Genomic DNA, 24659 nt, shown 5'->3' with positions numbered 1-24659 from the left:
AGGTGTTTTAATCACTGCCCTTCTCCTAACCAGTCGAGTCTGCAAGAGGGAGGTTGCACCTAAACCCCTGCCCTTTATCCCTGTAGCTAAGGGCCGCCCCTGGACTCATCCATTCCCGTGCCGAGGGGTTCGATAGTGGAAATGGCCTGACCCTTGGGAGTCACCACAATATACCATATATATACCATCGGTGTTCACCAAGGAGAAAGATATTGAATTATGTGAGGTAAGGAAACTAGTACAGTAGCTATGGATACTATGGGGTTCAAAGTAAAAGAAGTACTGACACTTTTGAAAAATATAAAAGTGAATAAGTCTCCAGGTCCTGACAGGATATTCCCTAGGACATTGAGGGAAGTTAGTGTAGAAATAGCCGGGGCTATGACAGAAATATTTCAAATGTCATTAGAAACGGGAATAGTCCCTGAGGATTGGCGTACTGCGCATGTTGTTCCATTGTTTAAAAAGGGTTCTAAGAGTAAACCTAGCAATTATAGACCTGTTAGTTTGACTTCAGTGGTGAGCAAATTAATGGAAAAGATACTTAGAGATAATATATATAAGCATCTGGATAAACAGGGTCTGATTAGGAACAATCAACATGGATTTGTGCCTGGAAGGTCATGTTTGACTAATCTTCTTGAATTTTTTGAAGAGGTTACTAGGGAAATTGACGAGGGTAAAGCAGTGGATGTTGTCTATATGAACTTTAGTAAGGCCTTTGACAAGGTTCCTCATGGAAGGTAGCTGTTCCTGAACCTGGATGTTCCAGATTTCAAGCTCCTGTTCCTTCTTCCCGATGGCAACGGAGAGATGAGTGTGTGGCCAGGATGGTGTGGGTCTTTGATGATGTTGGCAGCCTTTTTGAGGCAGCGACTGCGATAGATCCCTTCGATGGTGAGGTCAGAACCGATGATGGACTGGGCAGTGTTCACAACTTTCGGCAATCTTTTCCGCTCCTGGACGTTCAAGTTACCGAACCAAGCCACGATGCAATCAGTCAGTATGCTCTCTACTGTGCACCTGTAGAAGTTTGAGAGTCCTCCTTGACATACTGATTCTCCATAATCTTCTCAGGAAGTAGAGGTGCTGATGTGCCTTCTTTATGATTGCATCAGTGTGCTAGGACCAGGAGAGATCTTTGGAAATATGCACGCCCAGGAATTTGAAGTTCTTGACCCTTTCCACCATCGTCCCGTTGATGTAAACTGGATTGTGGGTCCCTATCCTACCCCTTCCAAAGTCCACAATCAGTTCCTTGGTTTTGCTGGTGTTGAGAGCCAGGTTGTTGTGATGGCACCATTTGGTCAATCGGTTGATCTCACTTCTATACTCTGACACATCATCATCAGTGATTTGTCCCACAACAGTGGTGTCATCAGCGAACTTGATGATGGAGTTTGCACTATGTCCAGTTATGCAGTTATAAGTATATAGTGAGTACAGCAGCAGGGGGATGAGCACACAGTCTTGAGGTGCTCCCGTGCTGATTGTTAACGAGGATGACATATTTCCACCAATACGGACAGACTGTGGTCTGTGGATGAGGAAGTCGAGGATCCAATTGCAGAGGGATGGGCAGTAACACAGATCTGATAGCTTGGTAACCAGCTTGGAAGGGATGATGGTATTAAACACTGAGCTGTAGTCTATGAATAACAGCCTGACATGAGTTTTTGTTGTCTAAGTGCTCCAGAGCGGAGTGGAGAGCCAGTGAGATTGCATCCACCGTTGACCTGTTGTGGCGGTAAGCGAACTGCAGTGGGTCGAGGTTCTTGTCGAGGTAGGAGTTGATATGTACCATAATCAACCTCTCAAAGCTCTTCATCACCACAGACGTTACTGCCACTGGTCGATAGTCATTGAGGCACGTCACCTTGTTCTTCTTGGGCAACATTTAAATAAGCTTCTTCCCATATTTAGGATCTTAGGTTTCTGGTCCATCTCTTACTTATCCTTCTGAGGCACTCAAATAAAGCCTAAAACGTGACTGACCATTATCTTGGTTTTACTTTCAGATTGATTTACTTCTCTGAATGGAAACGGGAATTTCTCCTCGTCATTGTATTTAGAGGAAGGAAACAACAGCCATTTGCAATGAGTGAGCCCTGCCAGAGACCAATGTAAAGTAAGAAAGGGTCAGCATTTGGTTTTGGCTACCTTGATAAATGCATTTTGTCTTTGTAATTCATTGTCCGGATGCATTTTTCTCTCCTTGTGTCCCCTCCACCAATCAAAGTCACGAGTATTTTCATGGATGAGCAGAATGGAAAACTCATAAATCAGCTTTGGCAACATCCCAAGGCATGGTTCATCTGCATTAAGCTGATCAAAAGCCATTGCATGGTTTACCTTTTGCTGCAATTACACTTCGGGTATAAGAGCACAGCCCTATTTTGCTGTCGTGGCTCTTGACCACGTGGTAGCAATGGGTACAGAAACAGCTTTGAGTATTTGGGGAGGGTCCATTTTATTCTGCCTGATGGAAGAAGCTACTCATTCCCTCTTACCCATGCTGACTCCATTGTCAGGGTGTGCAAGTCACACCTGCATGGATATTTTGCACCTATCTACGTATGAAGTCTGCAATCACGCTGAAGCGTCGTGTGACATTTGTCTGCAGCTGTAGAGGGTGTCTGGCAAATTCTCCTATTAGTGTTTTCCTTGGTTAGCTGCAACTTGTCAGATGTATGCTTGCCCCTTTGCAGTGAGGCTGTACAAGTTATTGATGATCTCGGGAAGGCACCCAGTAATTATTGTAAATTGAGTAGGTATGTTACAAAACCTACCTGAATCGTGGCTGAGAATCTGCCCCACCCCGTGTGCGTGATTTTGGCGCTGTTTAGAGGGGGCGGGTTTAAAACGCGATTTTTACTAGGCTGTTGCAATCGAAAATGTTCAGCCTAGTAAATCATTAACGAAAAATCGCTGAAAGACCCCGTCGCAAAAGGTATTATTAGTTTTTATGGCCTTGTATAATAGTTGTAGTAGTTTAAAAATCACTCTCTAAACCCGCGACCTCTCGCAGCCCCAGGGTTTTATAAAGCAAACAATTAAAGGTATGTACCTTATTTTTACATTAAAAGGGGCTTCTTAAGAACCCTGTATATAAAGTTTTCTATAGCGAGTAGCTAATTTTGGGCTCTTTATATCCCGCAGTATTTTTCTGGGCATTTGAGGGCACAAATCCACTGCAATGTGAACGTTCTAAACCAGCGCGTTCACAGGATCCCACTAGAAAGCCGATTTAAAATGGACTTTAATTTACAGCAATTGAACACTAAATTCCTTCCATTTGGCCTATAAATTAATGTAAATTAGATTTTAAAATCATGTTTTATTGTGAATTATTTATGAATATTATTTGGACACTTGGGCTATTTAAAAACGTTAATCATTTATTAAGAAATGGATAGATGTTTAGATCTAGTAATTGAAGTTTGAAATTTGCTACACTTGGGTAACTAACTAATTATATGCTTTAATTTCAGGTCATCCAAGTTAGATTATTTTATGTTTGTTTCAGAATGGTTCAATCTACGATAACTGAAAATTTCAATCAGTTCTCTTAATTTTTAAGAAGGTTATGGCCTTTTGACTGTCCATGATCACAGCTTTTTTGTTATGTCCATAGAAAATCAATAGGGAACAAGATGCTAATTTCCGAGTATGAAAATGGCCATAACTTTTTAAATACTTGAGATATGAAAGTGAATTAGATGTCAAATTAAACTTATTTTTATGCTTTATCTGATGGGATAAATTACAGACTTGATTTTTTAAATCTCAAAATTTTGTAACATTGCTAAATTGAGTCATTCTCTTTTTTATGTGAACAGACAGTTTAAATTAAGGAAATTCCCAACCAAAATGCAATTTGATTCATTAATTATAACTGCTTTTGTTTATTGAAGTTATGATACAGCAAAACGTGAACTGCTGATGGTTTTTGATGCTCAAAAATTTGAGAGTTTTACTATTAGCCAAAATTGCCAATGACAACTCTTTTTTAAAAACATTTGGGTGATTGGTTTTTATTTTCCTCTTAACATGAGCTCAAAAATCATTCATGTGGTGATGGGTTTAATAAGGATGATAATTGTTACTTTATGGTTGTTCACATTTAATGAAGCCATTACTCAGATTGGTTGTAAGAAAGTAAAAATATACACAGATACAGCTGAAACATTTTTCTGGGGTAGCATATTAGAAAGTTGTGCAAGAGAGTTATAGTCATACAGTGTTGAAACAGGCCCATTGGTCCAACTATCCATGTACCTGTCAAAATGTTACTTAAACATTGTAATGGAACCTGCGTTCCAATTGAATAATTTTAGAAGATTTAAAAAAATATATATTGAAAGATGCTTTGGGATACAATGCAAAATATCTCTGATTTAGGAAAATGCTTTTGGACAATTATGACTTTATTATCGTTTTTTTGCCCTGTTGCTTTTAGGCTCCTAATGTGGTACACTGATTGAAAAACTGAGCTCAGCTGTTTAGATCTGACATGTCGTCATCGGGTGTACCTAAAGAACGCAGTAGACAACGTCTTCAAAATCCACTTGAAGCTTGGCGTATGCAAAATGAAGTATTTACCCACGACACTAGTTTGGAAATGGATGAAAAAAAAGCCCTTTTGAATGACAATGGATTATACAAATCCAATCATAATATAGTTCTTAAAGATGATCTTAGTAACATTCTATTGCTCTTATTCCTCTATGTCTTGCAGGGAATTCCACTTGGTGTGGCTGGGAGCATCCCACTAATACTGCAGAGCAAAAATGTTAGTTATTCAGACCAAGCTATTTACAGCTTTGTATTTTGGCCTTTCAGTCTGAAACTGCTGTGGGCACCTTTAGTGGACGCTGCTTATTTTTCAAGGTTTGGGCGGAGAAAGTCATGGCTGGTGCCAACTCAGTATTTTCTAGGCCTTTTTATGTTTTTTCTATCATATGAAGTGGATGAATTACTGAAAAGCAATGAACACACCAGCCCCAATATTATTAAACTTACAGCTGTGTTTTTTATGTTTGGATTCCTGGCTGCTACGCAAGATATAGCAGTGGATGGTTGGGCATTAACGATGCTGTCCAAGGAAAACGTCGGACTTGCATCTACTTGCAATTCAGTTGGACAGACAGCTGGTTACTTTCTGGGTAATATACTCTTTTTGGCACTGGAATCAGCTGAGTTCTGCAACAAATATCTACGCACCCAATCTCAACCAACTGGAATAGTCACCTTAGCAGGTAAAGTGCTGAATGTTTACCGTTCAATCTGCATGTTTATTTTTGGGAGGCATTTACACTAGAACTGGTATTGCAAAGCTACAATTCAAAATACAGTGAAAACTCCAGCATTTTCCTTAACAAAATGTTTTACAAAAGCACTTTCTACATTATCTTTCATTCTTCTAACAGCGCCATTATTGACCTTTATGTCTTTTTTATACGTGATTTGAGAGAACATGGATAGGTAACATTTTGGGTTTGGACCCATCTTCAGTCTGAAGAAGGGTCGCAATCCAAAATGTCACCTATACATGTTCTCCAGAGATGCTGCCTGACTGGTTGAGTTACTCCAGCACTTTGTGTCTCTCTTTGTAAACCAGCATCTGCAGTTCCTTGTGTCTGTTAGAAGCATTTAACTCAATGACACAATCTGCACGCAGTTTCAATATAAAACCATTAAGTGGCAGAAGTTGCTGCAGAATCACTAGGTAAATTTTGTGGTTTGCAAGAATATTGTAGTTTGAAAATGGGGAATGTCCTTGTTTTGCTAATATTAGTTTGTCATTGGTTCAATGTAAAATCATTTGTACTACCTACAAAGTTATCCTCACTAAATTGGAGGATGTACTCCTTCAATCACCTACACCATAGAGCATTGCTCTAACTACAATGACAGGACTGGCACCAGCTGTATCGCTCAACCCTCCACATAGTGTATTTGAAATCTTTAACAGATTTTCACTTGTCTATGCACCCAGATAGCAGTGAATCATGTGAATCTATGGCATTTGGACCATTGATTTGGAACAGGTTCTCTGAAAGAGCAGTCCCAGACTTTTGCCATCTCACCGTGACAAATTCTTTCCATTCAAATATTTACCTGCCTCTTCTTCCTGCACTGAGCTCCCAAAACTGCCCAGACGTACATCTGAGCCTGGAGATTAAAGGACCTTTCCTGTCTTAGTTGAGGGCGCGGGAACACAACTTTCTTTTCCTGTGGTGACTTCAGTCCCTGTCTCTGCACCACTGAGTTTGTCTGTAATCCAGTGTATTAATAAATTTATTTGTTATCCTATATTCAATTGATTAACCAAAAAATGGTCTAGTGTTATGCAAGCCTTAATAATTTTGTAAACAAAGTATATTCAGATTCAATATGTGATATCATGAGGTTCTTGCAATTCTTGCTATTGAGGGAGTGCGACATGGGTTCACCAGGTAAATTCATGGGATGGCAGGACTGTCATATGTTGATAGAATGGAGTGGCTGAGCTTGTATACTCTGGAATTTGGAAGGATGAGAGGGTATCTTAGTGAAACATATAAGATTATTAAGGGTTTGGTCACGCTAGAGGCAGGAATCATGTTCCTGATGCTGGGGGAGTCCAGAACCAGGCGCCACAGTTTAAGAATAGGGAGAAAGCCATTTAGAACGGAGATGAGCAAAACCTTTTTCACACAGAGAGTTGTGAGTCTGTGGAATTCTCTGCCTCAGAGGGCGGTGGAGGTTGGTTCTCTGGATGCGTTCAAGAGAGAGCTAGACAGAGCTCTTAAAGATAGCGGAGTCGAGGGATATGGAGAGAAGGCAGGAATGGGGTACTGATTGTGGATGATCAGCCATGATCACATTGAATGGTGCTGGCTCGAAGGGCCAAATGGCCTGCTCCTGCACCTATTGTCTATTCCAAAGATACGTCATGCCTGACAAATCTATTAGAATCTTTTGAAAATTAAGCTAAAGTAATGGACAAGAAAATGTGCATGGATTGAAAGAAGCCATTTAATAAAGTTTACTGAACAAGAGAACAGAATTAGAAAAAAAATAGACAAGCATTCACATTAGCAGCATATAGTTTGTTGAAAGAATCAATGTGGGGATCAACTGTATGTTGCATTTCTAAAGGACTTAAAGGAAGCTACGTAGAATGCAGGAGACTGATACTCCACTGCAGTAGCCGGGAACCTAAATTCTAGTAATAAACTCAATCAAGAAATAAAATCTGATGGAAAGAATGGTTGCCTTGAAACCACTGAATTACTGTGAAAGCCCAGTTACCCAACTAATGTCCTTGGAGGATATCTGCCATCCTTGCCCAATCAGGTTGATTAGTGACATCAGTCTCAATGGCGTGATTGACCCTGAACGTCACTCAGCTGAAGGTGAGGTTAGAAACAATATATGGTGATCACTCTGGTAACACCCACAATTTCTCTCAAATAAGTTTGAAGAAAAAAATAATCCAATAATCAAACATGCTGTCAATCTGAAATAAAAACCAATAGCATTGGATCTACTCAGTAAATCAGCTGATATTAGTGGTGAGGAAGAGCCCCCCCCCCCCCATTGATGTTACCTGACATGCTGAATATTTCCAGCATTCTTTGTTTCAAAATTAAAAGAAAATATACAATTAAACAATATAGTGGGAAATGGATTTTGGCGTTGGGTATGTGATACCAGCCACTTTGAACACAAGATAAAACCATCTTACTAAATGGTCTCAAGCTAAAAGTACAGAAGTCAAAGTATTTGGGATCTAGAAATATAGTTCATTAAAATGTCATGGACAGTTACAAACAAAGATGATGTTTGCTACGGGAAAGAAGTTGTGTCACAGTTATATAAAGCCTTGGTATCCACCTCCAGTACAGTAAACAATTCTGGGAAATGTATTATTCTTGGATGGAGTGCAGCGCAGATTTATCAGAATGGCACCTGGGTTCCCAAGGTTTAAATTTTGAGCTGAGATTGGATAAACTAAGGCTACATTCCCAGAAATTTAGGTAATTAAGTGATAACTGAACTGAACATTTCAGGATGTTAAACAGAATTGACAGGTTAGGTGGAGGGAAACTCTACTGGTTGGGGAATCTAGGAATATGGGTAAGTCGAAGGAACGAGGCATTCAGGTTGAAATTGGGAAATGTAGTTCATATGTACATTGGGGAAGAAAAACGCAGAACATTCTTGCAGACGATAATTGATTACTTGTTCGTTGTTAGTTTGAAACTGGATACATTTTTGGCAACCAATCTGGGGATATAGGGAAAAGTTATCTGTACAGGGATTTAAGTTGCAGATCAGCAATTATTTCTTTGAAGGTCAAAACAGCCTTCAAGGTCCAAATAACTTCCTCTGTTCATTATTGTGCAAAGGTTCTGCAGATGTTTAATGTAATTCAGCGGAATATAATGTTATAAAGCCGATTTTGAAAATGTCATGCTTTTACTTTTGTCTCAATGCATAACCTGGTTGAGCTTTCATCTGGAAATCAAGACCAAATATTCCTGATATTTTGCAACTTACTCTATAGTTTCTAATCTACATTTTTTTTAATAGTTTTGTCACCATTTAGAGTGATGTTTTCGTACTGAAATTGTAAACAGTGAATCCTGGAATTCTGGAGTAGTTGATAGGAAGTAAGGGGGTTAGAACAGAAGCCTTATATTGTTGAAGATAGGAAGACATATTTAACAAAGTGAAATGGAATTTAAAGTAAAGGCTAAATAGTATACATAATATATATTTGCATATATCCCAACAAGTGCCAGTGAGCAGATGGGATTTGGTTATTTTGCTTGCTGTTGCCAAGGTGGTAGATGCACATTCTATAGTTCTGCTTCATGTGGGAATTGGCTAACTACTTGGAGGGGAAAGAGCAAGGGCATCATTTGTTGTTTGATAGAACCAGAACGGACTTCTTGGGCCAAATTGTCTCATTCTCTGCAGTACTGTTCTTTGATATCGTATGTAAGGCTGAATATCAATTTTTACTTAATTGTATCATTCCAACTCCGAAGCTAATTTCAAATTAGGAGACTTATTTTCCACAAGGCCTGAACTAAAATCAAACTTTTTTGCAAATGTTGTCATTTTCTGCAATATTATATAAAGGACATTGTTTTCAAACTTGCACAAATTCCTCATTTACAGCAAGTTTCATGAGCTGACAGCTTGATTTTGAAATGTAAACAAGGTCATCATACTATTATTACAAGTGTCTACCAAGAAAAAGTTACACATTTTTCAATTCAATATATTGTTTTAAAATTTCTACTTTTAGATTTTCTGTTTTTCTGGGGGATAGTTTTCGTGGTGACAACAACTTTGGTAATGGTTCTTAAAAAGGAAAACAATGGACGAGCGGCGTTGCATCAAGCTGCTCAGCAAGGAATCAAGGAAACTTACAAGTCGCTCTTCAGTATAATAAGGATGCCTGCTATCTTAAATTTCTGCTTCCTTCTGCTAACATCAAAAGTAAGATAATTTAACTTAAGTGTTTTAAAAGTAACTTGGAAACAATGCTGTACCTTAAGGCCAATTAAAAATCACAGTATATAATGCCTTTTTATTAATTGCTTCTGATTTTCTTTTAGATTTTTGCTTCTAATATTGAAGTTAATAAACCTGCTAAATGCAGCAGTCTTTCCTATGAAACTGAGAAAGGTGTATTTTTAGGACATATTCCTTGAAATATTTGAGCAGTATGATGTTTATAGGGCAATTTGGGATGGTCAATAAATGCCGTCCTTTCAACTTGCCAAAACTAAAATAATGGGTTTATCACAAAACAAAATTTTGATCATTCCGCTGCCTGGAAGTAAATCATTTTTTAGCAAATATACTGGGCCGTTTGGAATTAACATTGGTGTATGGTAGCCAATTTCTTATGTTTTAAAAATCCAATGTTTTCAAGATTTGCCCTTGTACCTTATAGAAATAGCTTAATTTTTAGAGCCTTCTCAAAGGCTTGCAAATTAGCACAAATTCTGGAAGCTTGTATTGGTAATTCATACCATTTGGATCAAAGCCAAATTTTGGTTTGATTTGATTTCCCAAAATGTATTGAATATTTGTGTTCAAAATTTTGCAATCTTTTCTGACAGTTTCACCAATTTTAGGGAAATTTTCCAAAGCTGGAAAGATTTATGAGGATGCTGCCAGAACTTGAGGGCGTGAGCTCTAGGAAACAATTGAGTGAGGCAAATGGGACATAGTTACAAGGTTTTATACCACTGAAAGTTGTGTCCTTGTATGTTAATTCTCTGGTTCTTAGCACACGGTGAAGGCACTCCAACAGTGCTGTTCAGCAAAGAATATCAGAATCTGGACCCAATGACAATGAAGGAACAGTGGGATATTTTCAAGTAGGGACAATGAGTAACTTGAAGGATGACAATGTTCAGAAGGTTTCGGCCAGTCCCGACCCGGGGTCTGATCACCCGACGCAGGGGAGCTGAGGTTCCCCTCCCACCTCCCCACCTGATGCAGGAGCTTGATCGCCCCGACGCGAGGGCCCAAACGCCGCCGGCTGCGTGAGCCAAGATCGTCCCGTCAACGGAAGGCTCGAGGCCCCCGACCATAGGAGAACAAAGAAGGGGAGGATTTAACTTTTTTTTGCCTTCCATCACTGAGGAATGTGGAGGAGTCACTGTGGTGGATGTTCATGTTAAAATGTATTTTACGTGTTCTGTTGCTTTTAATGGTATGACTATGACAAATTAAATTCCTTGTATGTTGCAAAACATACTTGGCTAATAAAATATGGTTATGATGATAATTATTGCGACCACAACATTTTTGTGATGAAGTTACTATGTAATGCCGATGATGGAGTGCTAATCAAGGATGTTGTACCTTGGATGGCGTTGAGACATTTGAAAAATTTTAGAGCTGCTATCATTGCAGACAATTGGAGATTTTTTTTGGAAGGTGGAAAGGCTTTGGCAGTGAAGCTAAGTAACTCCTCACCAGATACTTGGCTGCCTAACTAATCATTGCTCTTTTCCTGCTATAGATTTTCTAACCAGTTATTACAGATCCAATCTGGCATAAAATCCCTCCTTATACTTGGACTTCTGACAATTTAAGAATTTCTTGAACCAGGTCAATAATTATCATTAGTTTTAATTTGGAGTTTTGATCAAATACCATCTTTGCATCTGTATGAATTGCATTAGCAATCGTTCTTTCAGGAACTACATTTTATCAAAATGATGTCATATCACTCAATGTACTACATGAGAAAGCAGATAGAATTCTACTGAGCAAGAGCTGATTGATTTACCTTTTATGGTATTGCTTCCCTTTAAATATCTTATAAATTGGACATTGGAAATCTCTTGATGTACATTGCCACTCAACCAAGTCTTGAAGCCGTAACCTTTACTAAAGATGCTCCAAACTCCAATAATAATTCCACAAAGCTTGACATTTTGGATTTATGTTTTTTCCCTACTTTGGCTTTAAGGCGTAGCTGATATACTCAAATATAGTTTTTTAATATATATTTTAAGTATCCCGCTGTATCTCTGGTAAATTAGTTTCTCAACAGATTTATATTTGTTTTTTTGATATACAATTGAAGATTCCAAAACTCAATTAAGTTCCTTTGTACTTCAATTAAACTGTTATATTTTTTCAAGATAAAAATGATCTACTTTTATTGCATTCTTAATCTCACTCAATTAAACTGTCTACAATACAATCAATGGAAAATTAAATAGTATTAATGTAGGGCAAAATCACAAAGCAATGTTTTTTCAATTTTATTGGTATAGTACAATCATACAAACCATGATAAATGTAATATAGAGCCATTGTAATTTGATGTTCATTTTGAATATATATATATATTTATTGTATTCCAGTTGGCTCTGGGCTATCCAGAGAGAGGGTTGAATACAGAAGGTGTTATAACAATGAGCAGTGGGATTAATAGCACAGGCATTTATGGAAGACTTGTAAACGTATGAGAGGAAAAACTTGTGAATTACTCCTCAGAGAATGCTGATATTAAACCGTTTTTTGTTATGTTTTTTGCCGCCATCACATTAAACATTCCAGCCTAGAAGAATGTTCTGGGATGTCCATTATAGCAATCCTCACTCAGGATCCCAGTATATAACAAATTCCAAAAGTTGAATAACTGGAATAGTGGAAGAATAATTTGAAGATGTTGCCCTGTAATTTGTGATGCAGTGGATGCAGAATGCTGCACTGCATGAAAATAAATGTGTAGGTTAGAAACTTTTGAGAAGTTTATTCTTGTCATTCAAATAAGAAGTCAAATTTCTGATATCATAAAATTGTAAAATGATTGATTCCCTTCGATGATAATATAGAGGATCCAGGCCAGTGATCATACAACATGTGAGCTTCCTCGCATCTTTGATCTAACGCCCCGATCAAGGAGTGTAGAAACAAAGAACTGCATAAAAAGACACAAAGTGCTGGAGTAACTCAGCGGGTCAGGCAGCATCACTGGAGAAAGTGCATCGGTCTGATTGGGTATTTGATTCTGAACACGGAATGGGGAGTTGTTGGCAAAAATAGTTTGAGCAATAGAATTTTTTTGGGCATTAATTTACTTTTTCTCATTTTATGTTTTTACTAACCATGTTTGCAATTTGTACACAAAAAATATATGAATATACTATGATGCATTGTTCCAGAAAGCAAAGGGTTTGTAAAACCTGTTATGCTGCAAGCACTACATTTTTTTTCCTGATATACTCAATTTTGTTTTGTAACTATGATTAACTAAACATTTGCAGTGGAAATTATTCAAATGCAGGTAGTGTGTGTGTGTATGTATTAAAAAAATGAACAATTGCAAGAGCAACTGAGTGGTTATGAAATTAATTGAGAAGGCAGAAAAATGGTATGCATCCTAGCTCAGCCGTAAATATTTGAATTGTCTTTTTTGGAACCAGATATTTTGATTACGTAATATCTTTTTACATAATGTAGGAAATGGTTTTAATTAAAATTATGTTATGTGCAAACATCTAAAAGCTGGTATTTTTTATAAAAGCAATTGATATTTCCATTGAACATGTACATTTACAGATTGGCTTCTCGGCTGCTGATGAAGTGACTGGACTGAAGTTGATTGAAATGGGAGTGCCTAAAGAGCAGTTGGCTATACTTGCAGTGCCCATGGTTCCTCTGCAGATTTTACTACCCATCGCAATAAGCAAATATACAGCTGGCCATAAACCGCTGAATGTTTTTTATTGGGCAATGCCATTCAGGTAATGTTTATCTTTTTCCTAACTAAATTGTGTGAGGGTGGAGGTGGCTGTATAATACTTAATTTTACTTCGGAGTCACGTGAGTGATTCCGTGAAGAACCCAGCAGGTACTGCGCATGCGGCATTATCGCACAGCTGTGCAACGCGGCCAGCGGGAGTCGGGCTAGCTCCCGCATCCAAGGAACGAGAGGTAAGTACTTACCTTAATCGGGCCTTGTGGTTTTTGCTCCAGGGGGAGCAAAGTAGAGAGGCATGGTGAGCGGCCCCGTTTCGACTCCAGCGTGGAGCCGACAGTGGACGGGGAAAAAGCGCTACCCGGACCGCAAACGCTGCGGACCAAAGGTGCCACCCGGACCGCTAACGCTGCGGACCGCTGCAAGGAGCTGCGCTATACCGGTCCGCTGAACAGCTGTTTGGTAACAGCGGCGGACCGGCGGGAAGTTTAAAAAACCCGACCGGCAGCCCTGCAGACTCCTGACCAGGAGAATCACCGCCCGGGAACCGCCACAACGCCGCCTGGAAAACGGCAGGCAGCCTCTACATGCAGGTAAGAGAAAAATCTTCCCAATTTACAGGTTCTACAGGAGCCAACTTCCTCCAAAACTGGAACAGGTTGGAGAAGGCAAAATAAGTATGTCTGTCTCCCCAAGCCAGAGGAGGTCATGGAGTTCACCTCCAGGAGAAAAGGGGCACTGGCTGAATGCCAAGGGAGCTGACTCCTACCCCAGTGCTATTGCACTAGCCATCTCCCTTGTCAAGGGATTGATGCAACAGCGGAGTTTGAGCTATGCCTCCTCCAATTTAGCACACCCTTTTGCTCCCTCTTTTGAGGCTAGCTAAGGAGGCCAGGGCTGGGCTGGCTTAAACGCTGGGCAGGCGGACGAGAACAGCAGTATGCCAGGGGAGCAGGATCAGGAAGAGCTACTGGGTGTCGTGGGCCACTACATGGCTCCTCCACGCGACCATCTTCCCAACAAAAGTCCTGCAGGAGCAGGCCTTTCCAGAGGCAAATCCGCAGGCAGCTGGGTCAGCAGACTCGCAGACAAGCAGCGAATTCTACAGAAGGGTCAAGATGTTACCGCCTTTGCTCGCCTTTTCCACGGATTATACTCTCCCAGGATGAGACTATCCCATTGCACTACCAGGGTGCTGACGCCTAAAATGTTCCCAAATTTGGGATACTCGACTGAACAATGGTGCATATAGACCTGCCCGCAACCCCAAATATATGGGGCTATGCAAACCGCTGCTGCGGGAAGAGAGGCAGATAAACCTGTGCGCCTCATGAAGGCAGGCCATGGAACGAGCAGGACATCGCATCCAACACCCAGCTGGCAGCACCCCTCGGCATCCACCAGTGAATCAAACAAGGACTGGTGAAAGCCTGGCGACCGCTTCAACTTACCCCCAAAGTTCTTTTTAGACGGGGCCCAGAGCGGAGCCGTGGGAAGATGCGCCGCCCCACCGACAGCACCAGCATACCAGCAAACTACGCCTTCATGAAAAAACGACAAACATGGAGGTAGGTAGTCTGGTTCCTCCCGTTTACACTAAACAAGGGTGTTCTACTAACTGCGTGGGGGGGCATTTACACTTGTGGATAAAGCATGGGATGCTGTCACAAATAACTAAAATATACTCAACAGTCTGAGAGGATAAAAACGAATTCAAATTGGGCATATTACCGCCAGTTCAGCAATGCGCCCAAAGGGCATTTTCTCCCTCTAAGAAAAGAGAAGTGAGAAGGTCAAGCTGAACTAGAAAGGCTCATTACTAAACGGATCATGGGAGTAAACATGAGCCATTGGAATTTGTATCGAATATATTCACCAAAACTACAAAAGATGGTGAATGTAGCATCATCATTGATCTAATATCACTAAATAAATCTGTTGAGTATATACACTTTAAGATGGAGATGGGTTCTTGTCACTGCCAGACATCTGATCTCCCTAGGATACCTATGGGGAGCATTGATATGGAAGATGCTAACTATCTTATACCCATACACTAGGATCATTATAGATACCTAAAAAAATTTACCTGGATAATGGATATCCCGGTTAGGGCAACCATGGGAGCATATAGCATTCCCTATGGTCTAACCTCAGCCCTAAACTATTATAAATGGCCATGAAAATATTAAGAAAACAAGCATAATCATGGCATATATTGGATGATATCCTCATATTAGGGGAACAAAGGAATTAGCTGTGGCAGCAGTTCTAGCTACGAAACAGCTCCCTAAAGCTGAGGTTTATCCCACGCCCAGATAAACCAGAATTGAAGCGTTAACTACCAAGGATTATCTGGGCTTCAATAATAATTCCGTCCATATGACTGTTACTTTGCCAAGGTACTTGGGTCACTATAATCAAATCATGAATGTACCCACTGAAGCTATATCACAATTAAGGTGGTGGGCAGACATATATTTGGCATAGTTTTCAGCCCTATTATCATCACCAATCCCAACCTGGTTATTAAAAACCGATGCCAGTACTTTAGGCTGGGGAGCAACTAAACTCCATATCCAGCACAGGTAACAGATGGACCAATTCACAAACATCGTTACTACACATACCGGGCATCAACTACTTGGGATTGGTGATCGCCTATTGGGCTAAAAAGCATATGCATTTCAAATGCAGCACGTACATATGTGGTTACGGATTGATAATACTATGGTGGTGGCTTATATCAACCATATGGGGAGCATAATAATCATTATTGTGCAACAAATTGGTCAAACAAATCTGGCAATGGTGTGTCAAAAGACATTTTAACTATCAGCTGCCTATGTCCTAGGAAGCTAGAACACAGTGGGAGACACCATGTCACGGGGTAAAATCTATGATTACATTGAATAGATGTCAAACCCAAAATATCTGCTAAATTTATTAAGCAGTTTGAAAGCCAGATATCAATTTGGTTGCACAAGACGGAATCACCAGTAACCCATGTATGTGACTTAGGAACCAGATTAGAGGCAGCAGCGATAGATGCCTATACGCTGGAAGGGGGAATTTCTGCTTTGCCTTCCTCCCTTCTGCCTCATCAGACGGGCACTTCGCAATACAGAGGGATCTGTCTCCGAGATATTGAACGTGCCCGACCGGCCTACACAGCCATGGTTCCCAGTTCATCACGACACGGTGGGCGAGTCACCTATGGATTTCCCTAGTGGACCATGGTTGCTGACTCAACCCAGTATCAGGCACAAGCCACCCATGCCAGGGAAACATCAAACTCCTGGGTGCAGGGTTTGAATAGACCTTACCAGGGACTGGGATTATCCAAAGGAACCATTACCACCATGTCGGCATCCCTGCGAACAGTCACTAAAAGCTAACATGGGTAAAATACTGCCACGACGCAGGGAAAACGAACTATTCAACCACTGACGTATTGGAGTTCCTGGAACATCTACACCATGACTAAAAGGTGAGTTACAGTGCCGTAAATACAGCATGGAGCGCCTTATCTGCTTATCTAAAACAGCATGTCAGCAGAGCATGGGATCCCATCCACTGAAGGTATGAAGGGCAACTATAATATAAGCCCCAAACACCCAGGTATATACCCATGTATGGGATATTGGTGTGACATTGACATGTCTCAGAGATGGCACCAGCCAGATCCCTCAGCTTGCTTAATCTATGTTTTTAAAAAACGCTCATGCTTATGGCTCTCGTACACGCTCACAGAGTCCAGTCACTCCATAAACCAGACTGGATAACATGGTGATTACCCCAGACGCATCACGTTCATATTTAGGTCTGGTAAAATCTAACTCGCAGGTATATGGGACTAGGCGAGATTATGAGTTCGGCACGAACTAGTAGGGTCGAGATCGCCTGTGTTTTCCGTGCTGTAGTCGTTATATGGCTATATGGACCAGGAACGCCCAATTCACTGGTGGGATTCCGGGCCTACCCACCAGAGTCCAGGTTGAGTGTGGTGACCCATCTACTACTATATATAGACACAACCCACAATCTTAGAGGGAGAGGAAAGCCCATGGGTCAACCACAGTAACCCAAGACGGGGTACGAGCCAAACCACTCCAAGGTGGCTCAAACAGGTACCGAAAGCTGCCGGAATAGATAATAATACATTTAATCCCATTCCACTAGGGCAGCATTGGTATCAGCGGCTGAACGAATGGACATCCCAGTTGACCACATTTTCAATACAGCAGAATGGTCAAGGGAACGGCGTTCAGAACATTTTGTTTTTATTATAAACCGTTGATAAACCTGATTTAATTGCAGGAGAATATTACAAACTGCAATATTAATTTAAGCTCAGAGGAGCTCTTTTATGTTGTTATTGTTAACAAATACCTTTCTGTTTCTTTTGAAAGCAGATCAACTGGTTGATTACGATAACACTTCCTCCCTCATAAACTTCGGCAGTGAGTGAAATAAAAACTGTTACACGGTTTGAAATCACAGACCTTTGAAGTCTTCACGGAATCACTCACGTGACTCCGAAGTAAAATAGTTAGATTAAACGAGTACTTACCAGTATGAAGTTTGATCTGTATTTTATGAGGAGTTACGGTGAGGGATTAAGTGCCCGCCGCTCCCACCCTCATTATATAGATCAAGCTAATAAACTGATGTCTCGTGATCTTTACTATCTTACTTCAAATATTGTGTCTATTCTGTGATTCCACACCGCTGCTTCGAAGTATGCCGCATGCGCAGTACCTGCTGGGTTCTTCACTTAATCCCTCACCGTAACTCCTCATAAAATACAGATCAAACTTCATACTGGTAAGTACTCGTTTAATCTAACTATTAATGGATATCATGCAAGGTACCTCCAAAATGTAAGTTCCAGTGACCTCTTTGTTCCAATTCTTTGACCACTATTCCATTATAAATGTTTATATCTACTTTTCAATCAAAATACTGGCATAAATTTGGCACCTTATCAAGTCACTCCCAGATCGTTCCTTCAAATGTCCCTTCTTCTACCTGAATTTGGCTTTCCTACTTAAAAATGCTTTGTGTCAAATATTTTTTTGAAGGATTGAAACATAATCCTGGGATGTAATTAATTAGTATGTGTAGGAAGGAACTGCTGATGCTGGTTTACACCAAAGATAGACATAAGATGCTGGAGTAATTTAGCGGGACAGGCTGCATCTCTGGAGAGAAGGAATGGGTGATGTTTTAGGTTGAGAACCTGGTATCATCTTCCATGGGTAATGCTAAACATCACAAAGCACTTCTTAAATTCAATATCATTAACTTCAATGGAACCTAATTTCATGATCTTCTCAAAGTTTATGACTGTCTACCTGATTTATAATTTATTTTTGCATTGTAACAAGTATGTTAGTCGGTGACTATTATCTGAAATAAGACAATATTAATATGATTTTAAGATCAGTTATATTTGGTGGTCATCAAACTTAATTGTGTATTTGTTGATTTTAAACTTAATTGTGTCTCTGTTACAGATTAACCATGGGCATAATATTTGCTTTATTAGTTTTTTGGACTCCAATGGTAAAACAGGGCACAGAGTTTCCTACGTATTATTATGGAGCGCTGTTGTTCAGTTATGCCTTGCATCAGGTGAGTGAATGCATTGCAAAAGTTTAATGTAGTACATTAACATTTGTAGTATTTTAAGGCTTTTTTTTTAAAAAGCTATTGAATTCTAAAGGAACAGAACTAAAATGTATAAATTCATGCTTCTGAACAAACTATATAATACACAGGAAATCTGAGTTGCCAACCTTGAGCCATCGCTTTCCTTTCTCTTTAATTTTGAGATGGTTGCTAACATCCAGATTTTTTTTTCTTTAAAAGAAATTGAACTGAGTTCTAAAGTAAGGAATGAAGTTTGTTTCCTGTTACACTCATAATATTAAGACATCAATTTCCAAAGTAACTTTTAAATAGTTCTGCATAATACAAAGACCGTACCACAATTCATCAATCATGTTCTATGTAATTCGCTTTTTGGAAATGCACGTTGTAGCAGAACTGTCAGTAAGTTTTTTTGTTTGTTAAAATGTTAAAAGACCATTTGTTTGAAATTGCATTGCCTTCAATATTGATCAACTATATCATTCTTAAATATTCTCCCCTTTCAGGTGGCTGTTTATAGCATGTATGTAGCTGTTATGGCATTTAATGCTAAAATTAGTGATCCTTCGATTGGAGGAACATACATGACTTTATTGAATACCATCTCTAACCTTGCTGGAAACTGGCCAGCTACATTAGCTCTTTGGTTGGTGGATCCACTCACTGTCAAGAAGTGTATAGGTGCACCTGAACAAAGCTGTAGATCGGCAATAGATTCTGAGGTGAGTTTTCATTTACTAGAGGTGTGGATGTGTGATCTGTGGGATTGTAGGGGTGGTGTGCTTTTCGTGCTTGATCACAACAAATCAGATCTCTGTTGGATTTAAATTGAAACATTCATTTTCCATCTTCTTTCTTTTGTTCCCATACAGCTTTGTGTTAAATCTGGTGGTTCTTGTTCAACTGTAATGGATGGCTACTATGTAGAATCTGCGTTCTGCATTATTTTTGGGTTCGGCTGGTGGCTCTGCAATGGAAAGAAATTCCGAAATCTGCAGGATGAACATCCATCCACGTGGCAGTGCAAGAGGAATAAATGAGGTCTTAGTGATGGGAACATTGGAGTTTTATGAAATTTAGACCTCATGACCAATATTCATGGAAACAAGGAGAAAAAAGAGTATTTTATCCATTTTATAAAGTTTATTTTGAATAGTTAAGTCTATGCTACAACTGGTGATGGTATGCATTGAATTAATTTTAATGATGCATTTGTTTTTGTTTTCTTTGGTTACAGTACCTACCTATGGTGCAAAATTCACTTCATAGATAGCTATCAGGTTACATTGTTTCAGATGCCATACAAGACACATTTTAAAAGTTGGTCCAAACTGAATTGTATTTTTGTGAGAGAAACTGGGTGATTGACTATGCAAGCTCACTGTCCCTCCACTGCAAGCACAAATTATTTAACGGATTCATAAGGCAATTGTTTAAGAGCACAGTTGGTTAAGTAAATCCAATAATCATACTACCTCTCTAAATCGAGGTCAAATTTTGAATTGAAAATTCATATGAACATTTTTGGGTCAATTTACATGAAAGATACTATTGTGCTAACTATTTTTCCTGCACACAATATTGCAGTTATATATCATTGAAACTCTTTTACACAATTGGACCGTAACATGATAGAGGAAGGAGTCTACAAAGAATCATCCTCGACAAAAAATACCCAACCTCGTACCATGTACCATAAATTTTTGTATCTTCCCACATGGAAATAAAAGCAATTTACCACATTAATGTAGTCCCACACCTATTTCAACTAGTTAGAATTTTATAATACAAAATAACTTGGGACGAACTTTAATGAAATCGGAGCGGCAGAACAGGAAGAGAAAGTATCCAACACTCAGTGGGTCATGCAGCATCAGTGAAAAGAGTTACAGATCCTTTGTATGACAAATGTCCAAAAAACAGAATAGCTTGTAAATTGTACATTAAATTGATTCCATTCAAAAAGTCGACATCTATCTATTGTCCGTCTAGTTATTTTAATTTCCATAATGCCTTTTTCAATATCAAAATTGTCGAATGAAAACAAGATTCCAACAGTGAAATGCTCTTATTCTTTTAACTAAAGGAACTGCGTTATCATATGGTAATCAATTCAATCCAATGTTTGTGATTCAACTATCTGTCCAGGCTTTGAGCACATTAATCTAGTGGGTCACCATGGAGATATGATCTTTCAAATGAGGTGTTAAATCAAGAACCATATCTTTTTTTTTCGGTGGTTGTGAAATATATCATGGAATCATTTGAAGTAGAGTTTGAAGTTGTCGTGAAGTTCTTAACAACTTTCATCTTTCATCAAAAGCTCCAGCAAAAGATAAAGTGTTCATTCAACTCATTGGCTGTTTATGGAAGAATACAACGTTAGAATTAGCTACTTTATCTGGTAACATAACAGTGAAAAAATAATTAATTGGATGTGGACTGTTTTATGGCATTCTGATGTAATGAAATGTGAAAAAAAAATCCAAGTTATATCGGAGGAAACAATATGCAAGCATAGCAGCAGAAGCATTTGATCATCAGTTTCAGAAGAACATTATAGTGACAAAAACCTACTTGAATTTAAACAAACTTTGAATAACTTATGCTGATTGCCACATTGTGATTTGCTTTATTTAAATCATAAAAACAAATCTTAAAACATCTTGAATTATTCTATTCATTAATCTATTCAATTTGTTCTTGTTATTACCACGGAGATTCATGTTTTTTAATTTTTGTACTACCACTTGGACTCTTCAGACTTGCTGGTAGCTTTTCCCTGTCGCAAAACTGTTTATTGCTTGAGGAGAATTACAGTGTTAAATAAAATAGATCTGTAATTAATATCCAACATAGCTCCAGGTGGTATTTTGCTTTCCACAAACCTACTCAATTCTTTATGGGGTGAAAAAAACTTTCCTTTTGTTATTGATCTCCATTTCTGTCAGTGACATTTCTAATCCAGAAGTCTCTCCAAAATTGTGGTACCGATCTCGACCTCATCGGGACTCCTGCGGTCAATCGGCAGGTCGATTTGCCCCCTACGGCCAGAGCTCTGGAACTCTGGCCCTGAAGGAGCTGGCAGATCCGTTCCCATAGTCGGTTGTGCAGGCCGGCATCTTGGCTGACTGTCCCTGTACCCGTTCAACTCTGAGGCTGCAATCTCTGAACCAACAAAACAGATAATCCAGCAAGGCTATGGAACCAAGGGTGCCGTGCAAATCAGTGGACCTTTACTCAATTTACTGGGATGCATTGATGCATTTTGAATTCTCAACAATTTAAATATTTTTCTTTTGCATGTTTATGATTGATTTTGAAAGCTAGTTAACAAAGAGGTAACTCACAACCAATTGTAGGCAATTGCTAGAAACTTTCAAAATTAATTTGATATACAGGTACTTTAAAGACAATTATGCATGAAAGCAGTGAGGTCATGTGTACAGAGGTACAGTTAAAAGCTTTTTGTGTGTCAGCAGAAAGACAATACATTACAGTCGATCCATTTACAGTGTATGGATACATGATAAGGGAATAACGTTTAGTGCAAGGTAAAGGCAACAAAGCCCGATCAAGGATAATCCGTGGGTCATCAAAGAGATAGATGATTGTGACTGTGTCCACTTCTATAACTTTCTATGGCAATTGTATCATATACAGACTACCCTCTGCGAGGAAATGTTGCCCCTGAGGTTCCTCTTAAATCATTCTTGGGGGGGGGGGGGGAAGAGAGAGACTGTATCTCTATAAGATCACTCTTTGGCCTCCTACACTTCAAATAAAAAAATGTCATAGCCTATTCAATTTCTCCACCTGGCCAACATCCTGGTGCAGCTCTTCTGCATTCTTTCCAACTTAATGAAAATAACTTTTTGAAAGATTTTACCATTGGCATGGAGAGACTTTCTTTTGAAAATATGGGAGTCAGATTATATTTAGTGTGTTCAGTAGCTAAATATTTTCTGCTGTATTCAGCAATTAATTTACTGGCATCTTGTTCTTCATGGTGACGTTTCAAGTCAGGACCCTGGATGGTAGATCCACTTGTGTGTCGGAAGTTAGTCAAATGGATAGTTTTCCAGATAGTGAAGATGGTTGTGAAAAATTGCAGCAGGATCTTGATCGATTGGCCAGGTGGACTGAGAAATGGTTGATGGAATGATGGCTGATAGAGAAATGCAAGGTGTTGTATTTTGGGAAGTCTAACATGGGCAGTACCGACACAATGAATGGTAGGGCTTTAGGGAGGGTTGCAGAGCAGAGTGATCTAGAAGTGCAGGTGCATGGTTCCTTGAAGGTGGAGTTGCAGGTAGATAAATAACTTTATTGGCCAAGTATTTGCATACAAGAAATTTGCCTTGATGCCCCGCCCACAAGTAACAACATGACATACAGTGACAGTTACGAATGACTCAGAAAACACTATAAACATTAATAATAATAATAAAACATTAATGATAAAACACCATTGATCAAGCATGTGAATCAACAAAATACCAGGGAGGCTACAGATTTTGGCTGTTAAGTAGAACAACTACTCGTGGATAAAAACTGTTTTTATGTCTGGCTGTGGCAGCTTTGACATATCCGGGGTCGCCTTCCAGAGGGAAGTGATTCAAAGAGCTTGCGGCCATGGTGAGATGGGTCAGAGGTGATCTTGCCCGCTCCATTCCTGGCCCTTGCAGTGTACAGTTCATCAATGGAGGGTAGGTTGCAGCCAATAACCTTCTCTGCTGATCGGAAGATTCGCTGCAGCCTCCAGGTGTCGTGCTTGGTGGCCGAGCCAAACCAGACCATGATGGAGAAGGTGAGAACAGACTCTACGATGGCCGGTCTATGTGCTGTAGAATGAAGTGCAGGCCCAGGTTGACTGCATCATCCACAGATCTATTGGCCCGATATGCAAACCATTTTTGACCATAGTGATTTTGACCAGGACTAGACTGAGCTATAGGGAGAGGTTGAGTAGGCTGGGACTTTATTCCTTGGAGCGCAGGAGAATGAGGGGTGATTATAAAATGAAATGAGGTATGAAATCATGAAAGGAATAGATTGGGTAGATGCAGTATCTTGCCCAGAGTAGGTGAATCAAGAACCAGAGGACATAGATTTAAGGTAAAGGGAAAAAGATTTAATAGGAATCTGAGGGGTAACTTTTTCACACATAGGAGGTAGTTGGTGCAGAGACTATCCCGTTTAAGAAGCAGTTAGACAGTGTTTATCAATCAATCAACCTTTATTGTCATCTTGCAAGCAACAGTTGTACAGTGCAAAATGAAAAGACGTTTCCCAGTGAATAGCGGAGCATCGCACATGAAATTTAAAACATTTCATACATAATAACACTAAAAACAATCCAATCCCTGATGGAACAGTATATTAGAGGGATATGGACCAAATGCGCGCAGGTGGTACTCGTGCATTTAGGGTATGTTGGTAGGTGTGGACAAGTTGGACCAAAGGGGCTTCTTCCACACTGTACCACATTGTCTTTATGACGGCTATTTATAGTGGAAACCAAAGATCATAGAGCGGAGAAATGAAAACGTGTTACTCATTTTTCAACTGCAAAGCAGAGCTAACAAATTAGCTTGGCTCTATGAAGTTTGGTGGGATCTTTGGTGGAAACTTATTGGTGGAAATTGTAAGCTTCCCCCGCTGCCCCAACCTTGTGATGACGTGTTGAGGATGACCAATCAGCGAGAGTCCTGGTCGGGAGCGCGCCGCTGCCCTTGTAACGCGGTGCACGTGGTCGGGAGCGAGCGCGCGC

General features: G+C 39.7%; 1 protein-coding gene across 5 annotated transcripts in view; it reads left to right on the top strand.

The window, feature by feature from the left end:
- Positions 1-21548, top strand: part of slc33a1 (solute carrier family 33 member 1) — a 32621-nt gene extending 11073 nt beyond the window's left edge. For 3 of the 5 annotated variants that reach the window (XM_055646287.1, XM_055646288.1, XM_055646285.1), the window contains exons 2-8: positions 2019-2128; positions 4460-5258; positions 9305-9498; positions 13093-13277; positions 18751-18868; positions 19393-19608; positions 19759-21548. In XM_055646287.1, the coding sequence (XP_055502262.1) occupies positions 4514-5258; positions 9305-9498; positions 13093-13277; positions 18751-18868; positions 19393-19608; positions 19759-19926 (1626 nt within the window). In that variant the 5' untranslated portion in view covers positions 2019-2128; positions 4460-4513 and the 3' untranslated portion in view covers positions 19927-21548. Of the gene's footprint in view, positions 1-2018; positions 2139-4459; positions 5259-9304; positions 9499-13092; positions 13278-18750; positions 18869-19392; positions 19609-19758 lie in introns of all 5 variants that reach the window. The other 2 variants (XM_055646289.1, XM_055646286.1) reach the window with 1 other exon arrangement.
- Positions 21549-24659: the final 3111 nt, after the last annotated feature.

The sequence above is a fragment of the Leucoraja erinacea genome, chromosome 14 (genome assembly GCF_028641065.1).
Source record: "Leucoraja erinacea ecotype New England chromosome 14, Leri_hhj_1, whole genome shotgun sequence".
NCBI classification, from domain to species: Eukaryota; Metazoa; Chordata; class Chondrichthyes; order Rajiformes; family Rajidae; genus Leucoraja; species Leucoraja erinaceus.
The sequence above is the reverse complement of the archived record's forward strand: the minus strand, read 5'-3'. Positions and strand labels throughout refer to the sequence as shown.